This window comes from Bombus terrestris, chromosome 6, assembly GCF_910591885.1.
Source record: "Bombus terrestris chromosome 6, iyBomTerr1.2, whole genome shotgun sequence".
NCBI lineage: Eukaryota > Metazoa > Arthropoda > Insecta > Hymenoptera > Apidae > Bombus > Bombus terrestris.
In genome coordinates, this window is record NC_063274.1 from 9,232,385 (window position 1) to 9,241,380 (window position 8,996).

The window sequence follows — 8,996 nt, forward strand, 5'->3', positions numbered from 1 at the left end:
TCATGACCAACGATTCGCAAATTTTTTCGGCATCCTGTCCCTCTGACCTTTGAATACTCCTTTCACCTTTTACGGTCGAGAACTTTATCGAGTGATTTCACGAAGTCAAAAAGTAACCATCATTTCCTATCAGGTCCTTTGAACTTTACCGGAAGCTATGTACTTTTATTTCTCGTACTTTGTGGAGAAACACGTTTTCTTTTTCGCGCTTGCTACGTGGATAACGTTCCGCAAACATCGCCGCCTCTGGCGCCGATAAACATCGCTTAATTTAAACTTTTCATTCGTTTCCCTGGGTACCTGTTTAACATTCCTTTTGCTAACTAGGATCGGCCGTTAATTGGCACGCAACAGAAATTCCTTCGAGCTCTGAGGAACATACTGTATGTAATATATACTTAGATAGAATAGGAAATTTAATGGTACGAACCTGAGAGGATGGTTTTTGAAGGAATGTCGCGATTCCTGCGCGCACCCTGTTTTTGACACCGCGGACAGTTCCCTTGGCACTGCGTATGGCTTCCTTCTCGAGGATCTTGTAACCAGCGAAACATTCATCGGTGTCCTTATCGCCTAACACCACTCCCCTGCTAGTGTCTTTATTGTTGCCCTTCAATTCGTTCACGTGAAACTTGTAGAACCTGTCGTACTCGTACACGTACTTCTTCCCAGTCAAAGGATTGATGCTAGTGTCGATGTCGCCGGCAACCGACTCCTGCTCTAACCTCTCCTGTTCCTGCTTCCTCTCCTCGTAAGTGCATTCTTTCACCACTGGTGACGATAACCTGCCATTTTGTTCTATGTTCGGATCAGGGCTCCTGATCCTTGGAGTGGAAGAGGCTTTCGATAAAGAGGAAGTACCAGAAGGTGAAGGAGAAACGCTAGGAGAAGCTCTGGACGAGCAAGAATTCGAGTGGACTTCCGGAGTCGATGCAGTTGGCGTGGATTCTTCGTTCATTCGTTCTTCTTGGCCGTTCGACAGGTCTAGTCTGTTTAGACTCACGATAGTGTCGTTCGTGTCTCTATATTTTTGACGATCCACTCCGTTCTTCAAACGATCATTCTCCGAGTGTTCTTGGAATTCTAAGGATGCTCGATCAGCCTCGACACCATTTCCATTGATACCACCATCGATTATTCTGTCGCTCAACTCGCCACCGTTTAAAGAATCGCAGCTGATACTGCTCTCGTTGTCGTCACTGTCAACTTCTGCTCCACTGCTGGTCAGACTACCCGTACGATTGTGTTGATCACTCGCCAGGATAACTGTGCTGGCGTTCTTTTTCTTAGGAAGAGGCGGCGGTGTGCCATCCAGGTCGCTACAGGTCCCGCTGTCCAAGGTGTCACTCGGTGAACACTGTCCACTGGACATCACCATCCCGCTCAACTGGCTGGGATACGAATTATAATAAAAGCAAGAGCCCGAACGATTGTTCGGAGAGGACGTATTCAAAGGCTCCGATGTTTCACGATGAACCATCTCTTTCTCCGAGCTGTCGTCGTTTCGATTACGCTTATCCTTGTTGTTATTGTTGCGTTCGAAGGCGTTCGAGCCAACACTGATCCTCACACAGCCGTCACCGGCACCGACACTTCCACAACGCCGTTCGTTCACCAGATTCGTCGCACTCAAGACCACACCACCGTCACGCTTGCTCGAACGTTCGCACGCGATCCCGTTCTCCTGCTCGGCTTCGCGGGTGATGTTTTCGTCCAGCGTCAATCGTACGGTCGATATCACCCTTCCGTTCTTATCACCATCCGGGTTGATCTTGATCTTCACCACATGAGCCGCCTGCTGCTGTTGATGGTATTGCTGTTGCCCGTGGTGCAGTTGTTGCTGGTTCTGCGTGCTCTGAACGGACTTCACGCTGCTCTGCTTACCGTAGCCGTTCGCGGCTTGCACTTCCGGGATTCTTCTCCTACAGGCTGCCGCGGAATCGACGTCAGGAGCGGCCAGTCCGACAAATACCGTTGCTCCGGCCCCTGTGCTCAAAGGAGCTGTGGGGGGACTGGAAACAGTCCGGATTGACACAGTCTGTCGGGCAACTTGACTCGCGTCCCGAGGCTGAGTCTTCGCCGGCAGTGTCGGTGGAACGGTCATCGTGGCGATCTCGTCCATATACACATTCGAAGGCACTGTCACTTCGTCGACGAGGTACACCTGGTCATCAAACGAACGATCCTTTGCTTTCTCTTCTCTCTGTTTTCGCTTGTTCCTCTCTTTCGCTCCCTTTCTTCGGGGAAAATTACTATTTTCTAATTTCTTTACAGAAATAGGAGTTTGTGTTAAGGTTCTTTTGTGATTAGGTTTCTTTAAGGATGAGTGGTTTTCGATTATGTGTAAGGAAGTGTTTAGAACGTGCAATAATTTGGTTCGAATTTTCAGTCGGTATTTTATGTACACGCGCAACAAGTTGTTGCCACGGATAGGTAATTGGAATTAGTAAAATGAAATAACTTTCATTGGACTTAATACGCGATGAACCTGTTTTATGAATGACGTTACGTTCAGTGTCACTGATCGGAATTTCACATCGAGCAACTCAACATATGGCGCGACATATTGCAAACTCGGGTAGTACTGTAAACGAAATCTTTGAGAAGTGTCAATTTGTCTATTCTAAGCTCTATCGCAAAATCTTACTTTAACCCGAGTAGAATTTAATTCACCACGTTGTTCCACCAAATTGTTGCACAAAATGAGTCAGACATAACTCTTAACCAATACCCCTGGTCGTTAGTCGATCGAAAGTCGTGACAATCGATGACACTGCATTTCGTCCAAGATCTTTATCACGTTGTTATATGATCGATTGACCGCGACTATGACACTCGAGGGACTTCTTTAAATATAACTTTTTGCGCGAAATACAAAACAGCCGCGAACATTCGGCGCCGCGGTGACGTCGCAGAAAATCTGTCTGCCTGGGAAGCAGTTTGAACAACGAAGACAGAGGAGAGCAAGTCTAGTGGAACGAAAGCGTGGATTGTGAGGACGCAAAGAAACAGAAAGAGAGAGAGAGAGAGAGAGAGAGAGAGAGGGAGAGAGAAAGAGAGAGAGTAGTAGCCGCCACTTACTAACCGCATACGTTTATCAAGAGCAGCGCATGGTAGAATCCGACTCTGTTCGGCGACGACACGACGACACGGTGACAACAGTCGACGACGGCGATCGTTCACGGTACGGGCCGTCAGTAACTGTACTGAGTGCCTCTGACACTTACTCATGCAGTTTCGTTCGCTAGGTGGGGACCAAGTTGGGCCTCGCGACGGGGCACGGCGAGACACCCGGAGTGGGAACATCGACTGGTTCTTCGGGGAGTGGGGAGAGGGCTTGGGCCAGACTTGAGCGTGTCCACGCATACACAAACCTACATACTAGCGCACATACATAAAGCAACGTAAAGAGCAGGTGAGAAAGAAGGATCGAGAACGAGTAAAGCGTAAAGACCGAGGAAGAGGATGAACGCGCCACATGAAGGGAGCCTCAAGTATAAGTGAATGAGCGAGCGAGTGAAAGACGAATATTCGAGTGTGTGGATAGATAAATAAGCAACCAGGTGGGACGCGCGAGTGAACAAGCGAACGTATAGCGAACGATCGAGCGAGCGAAAGAACGAGCGTATGTGTTGATGAATAAGCGAGAAAGAGAGTTGTTCGGGTTAGGAGGGAGGAGAAGGGTCTTGGAAGTTGTCTGGCACGTAAGCACTTGCTCGAGAAGGACGTGGCGTCCTCTACCGAGCCAGGTAGAATCGACTATCCGGTTTTTCATTTAAATACCTGTTCTTTACCGTTCACCGGCTTTCTCGTGTATGTATGCTTGTGTTTATACGAGCTTCGTGTATAAATGTGCGTGAATGTACCTGATCGAATGAATACACCTGCCAAAATTTTGTCGACGTCGTAGAATGTTCTATAGAATGTAATGGTCAATCATTCAGTGAATCTATTTCGCGAAGGTTACGTCACGGAAGGATCGTATGAATGGAAAGTGACAATAAAAACGATGAGGATGGCAATCAGTAAATTCTCTCGATGCACACGTGGAAATCTCGTAACGATATAATGTATCGAACATATTGGATAATTATTCGTTTCTTTTATTTGAGCTTCTGTTTCGTCATATTGACCGTAAGCAAGCGGCCATGTAATTACCCTTGCACGAAAGCAGAACGATTGTAATTCTTTAATAACTCACGTTTCGTTGAGAGCAATGAATGGATCTGTCAGGATGGGAGGCGACGGCGTTTTATCAACCGAATGGCCAGACTATGTGGAGACGATCGATTTTTTTTATCTGCGCTGTAACACGAGATCGATCTCTTATCGTGACTGGGATATTTATCTGCGTAGCCACGATAACACCGTGGCATTAATAAGGATAATTACACTCATCCGATTATCGATGTTCACTCGTTAGTTTACGATATGAGTGATATCGTTGGTATGGATTGTGATTCAGACATAATACAATTATGCAACACGATATCGTGGGAGCACAATGTTTTCTAAAAAAGGGTGTTGTATTAAATAATGTTATCTTGTATGTATTTTAATATGTATTTATAGCTCGTAACAACTAAATGTTACAAGCCTTTGTAACACTTACTGAATAACAGAATCAAAAGTCAATTTCTTTCCTCCATTCGCAAGAACTATTTGATGTGTCATCTTTCCATTGGAATACAGCAATTCATGTGCGAATGGCAAATTATGAAACACCGCATGTAATATATTCAAATATTCTTGCCTTGTTCTCCATTGTCTGATATGTATGCTTTCCATTTACACTTTAATTCAAGATAAATTAAGCTCGTTAACCGTTCTCAGAAGATACGAAAATACATTTCACACCGAAAACTCTGAAATTACTGATCAAATTCTGGCGAATACTATATGCCCTTAAAATCTCAGATATTTTATTCTCAATATACTGTAATACTTTTCTTCTTAATTAAATCCATGTCCTATAAAAGTCCGAATAAATTTCAAGGATAATATGTTGAATTTTAACAGATAGAAATAATATCGTGGATAGATTCGCGGCACATTTCAGAAATATTTGCTTCGTCTGAAGCTTTGTTTTACTTTGTTCTCTTTTAGCACTTGAACAGGTGGCTGCTTGAGAGCTCTAAACTGCTGGCAACCACGTCGACAGTGTTCTCGAGTCCGGATGAAAAAGGAGCAGGTTAATAAGGAGTTCGGTCTGCTACGGCGAAACAACCTGCTCGCGGAGCCAGAAGGCTCGATTTAAAGTACAAACAGGAGGGAAAAAATTTAAATAAGAAAGATGGCGTGTACGTCTACGGATATAATTAATGCATAATCAAAAGATGCTATTTAACAAGATTCTCTTATTAGCTTCGTTAAATAACTAGTTACACATTAACGTATTCCAGGTTGCTCATCTTATTTCAGATTTCTTGCAAATCGTTCTTTCGTTACACACGCATTTGCGTCAGATTTTTCATATTTGGATCTTTTTATAGGAAACTTGTTTTACAAATACACATGTCTCTGTTACTTTTAGTTTACGTACTGCAGAAGTTTATTACGAAGAAGAATACCTATACACGTTGTTGGATGTTTATACATAGTGTTGGATAATTATTCATCGAAGTGGTTGCAAATTATTAATATTACTTTATTGCGTTTAAGTGTATTTTCTATTATTTTAAGTTTATCACAAAACTTTCCCACAAACAGGAACAGTTATCTATATCGTTAAATGATCAGCCAACCGAACTGTTTGGCAATTGGTACTGTTGTTTTATTACGGTTAAGCTAATTTATTAGAACTTTTGGGCACTTGGTACACGAGACATGATCACCCATCATTTTCAACTTTATTACAGTGCCATTTAGCGAGACTCACGAGTACCTTGTGGGAAGAGATTGTTAGGAGGTTCAACACATTTAATCTCATTTACGGAGACCTGCCCAGCATAATGAATGAGGATCCTGGTTATTAACATTTAATCTCATTTATTACGAACTTTGTTAGACGAAAGCATCGGTTTGTTTCCACGAAAGTTCGTTTACCCGAGTAAATTGATCGATATTTTCTACTCATCGAACAAACTATCAACTTACGTGTTATATAACTGATATTTCGTACGTTTACTTATCTTTTAATTACAAAATTTTTATCTGGCCGGCTTTATGTGCACTTTATATTAAAATCTAGTACAACTTGCTATACACGTTCTGAATGTGTTCCTGTTATAAAAATGGTAAAATGTCGAAATGGTACACCTTTCACTACCCACTGAAGAAAATAACATTTTATAGTCAATAATTTATTGCAATAAAATATTTTATCGTAATCGAAAGGAAGATAAAGCAATATTTAGCTTCACGACTATGCATTTCATTGATCTTCATTTAATATACATATTCTCCGACTTTCACAAACTAAATTTTCTATTAATAAAATTACGAAGCCAAAATTCTGCATATTTGACTTTTTAGAAAGTGTTAAAACTTTCGCATGTAAGATCATTGACAAATGAATGGACAACGCGAACATTGAACAGTTAGAATATGGTCATTTTTCACCAGAATTTCAATCGAAGAGTGTCCATTAAAATAACGATTACTGTAAGAAAAGAAGCAGAGATGTCATCATTTGTTGATAACAAATTTAATATCGCAACCCACACTTACCCTGATACCGTTACTATTATCTAATGTTAATTTCATACATTATTATGTTCTCGATCTCTCTCCCTCTTACTTCACTCCAACTAGTTTTCTCGTATCCTTAGAGGGTATCATTCCATAATTTATCTGTCCCTCCACCTGTTTCACCCGATAAGTAACAGTTACCTGAAAGCAAAGTAATGTCACGCTAATTCACCTCGCGTGCCAGAAGCGAACACGGATATCTTTATTCAAATAAGTAGAAATCGATCGGGGAACTGTCGCTTTTCGAGGAAGGAAGAGTATCTTCTTCGGATAGACACGGAATTCGAATATCGTAACTCTAAAAGGGACACACGTATATTCGAAATCGCAGGCGATAGTAGAAGAGTACCGTGCTCCAAATATCCATATCACGGTTACATATCGACTGTCGATATTTAACCCTTAAAAGTTATCATGGGTGAAAGTTCACCGGCGCACAGTTAATTTCAATTAAAGAGTTGATAAAGTTAATCAAGCAGAATTAAATGTTTATCCAATGCTAGATAAAGTGCAGGAAAATTATGGTTTGTAATATTTCGATAAATGTACCAAATAATTATGGTGGTACAATAAAATTCACACGGAATGTAATTTCATTCGTGATAGGTTTTAAGAATTGAAATTTCTGTTACGCGAAGATTCAGCCGAATTTACTAATAACGCGCACAATTTAACGTTTTTACAATGGCGTGGAAAATTTATGACGGCTGTACGTTCACCGGAATGACAGAAGAAAAAGGGAACGGCTGATTTGTGGTTTAGAAAATTCCTTGTACCGTAAATTTCAATGTCCTTTTTCCACTTAAATCACGATTTCGTGCGAATGCCGGCTATTGGTATCGATCGGTTAGTCCCATAGCGTCAGATCTTTCTTTTATTCTTTATTATTTGGCCTTATTTTCCACATACCTCACCCGGTAAACCAGTTGAGTCGCGTTCGCCTTTCTTTCCGCGCTATGAAACCTGTATTCTGCATACCACTTACCGCGGTATGCGATTGACTAAGCAACTTTATAAACAGTTAAAACAACATGCAACCAGCGTGTCTAGGAAAGCATAATACGCTCTAGAATTCTCCATTTTACTCTTTAATCTTATTTCATCTTACTCCTTGATCCCTGTCTGATTGTGAGTTTGCACGAAGGTTCGCAACGTGTGGTATCTTACGAACGTGGTTTAATACGAAACGAGTTTTGTGGGTGAGCTTTAATATGCATTTGCAAATTTAAGTTGGTTTCTGGGATAGAAATCAGAAATCTTCAAAATTGAGACGAACTACTTTCTGTCGTGTTTAGTAGATATCCTATATGCTTGGATTAATGATGTTGGTACTATTTTTGAAATTATTAAACAAAATTTCTCTACAAATAGTTTGCTTAACACAAGAAAAAAAGATTATCGTATTTAATAATTTAATTTTCTTTCTGGTTCGTATAATAGATAATACTCGTTACGTAGTTACCCTACCACTTGCACGAAGCAACATTAATCAAGCTGAGTAAAACATATTGCCCAATAAATATCAAGTTTAGTTGTAGTTACGTGTTTACAAGTTATTATTAGAACGTAATAATCATAATGTAACCAGTTATTTTACAGAAATATCTTTATGATAATAAGTACGTACAGGCATTCTTAACTTCACAAAGTTGTACCATAATTATTATCACTTATCACATAAATAATGTAACGCAATTTACAAACCTTATTAAATGAACGTTGAAACATAAAGATCGAGTTTAAACCTACTAAGTTTCGTGTACATACAGAACCGATTCAAATTTTCAATAACACGATAAATATAATAATTACGCACGTAATTTCGAATCGGGTTTACACACGCGTAACTAATGAACAACAAATCACAGAATCAATTAAATATATTGCGATCCATTGGTTTAATTAGAATTTATTTGAAAGTTGTAGAAAATCACGTTCTCCAGCGAACGATATGCAACGAAACCACCAACTTGAGAAATGTCAGTCGTCAAAAAGTATGAAATAGAATAAAATACCTGGTATACGTGTGCACATGATGTAAAAGATACAAAAGAACCAGGACAGTCGGTTAATTCTTAACAAGCGTGGCATATTACTTTCGCAAGATGAAGCGTTTTATTGAGATATTCTTTGTAGGAAAGAGGGAAAAATGATCGTTGGAATCTGTGCCGCATCAGCGACGATCGTGTTGTGCACGAGGTTTCGATGTATTGACCTTGCGACGTGCGTGGGACGTGTTGGGGAGTAGAACAGGTTCCGTTACACCTTCCATGTTCGAAGCATTCCATCGAAGCAAGAGGCTGTCT

At 40.8% G+C, this 8,996-nt stretch overlaps 1 protein-coding gene across 6 annotated transcripts in view; it reads right to left on the bottom strand.

The window, feature by feature from the left end:
* LOC100647144 overlaps positions 1 to 3,366 on the bottom strand; it is a 39,052-nt gene extending 35,686 nt beyond the window's left edge. The window contains exons 1-2 of one of the 6 annotated variants that reach the window (XM_048406726.1): positions 3,086 to 3,366; positions 431 to 2,237 (exon numbers count right to left, since the gene is read on the bottom strand). In XM_048406726.1, coding sequence (XP_048262683.1) covers positions 431 to 2,237; positions 3,086 to 3,366 — 2,088 coding nt within the window. Of the gene's footprint in view, positions 1 to 430; positions 2,267 to 3,081 lie in introns of all 6 variants that reach the window. The other 5 variants (XM_048406727.1, XM_048406725.1, XM_048406728.1 and 2 more) reach the window with 5 other exon arrangements.
* Positions 3,367 to 8,996: the final 5,630 nt, after the last annotated feature.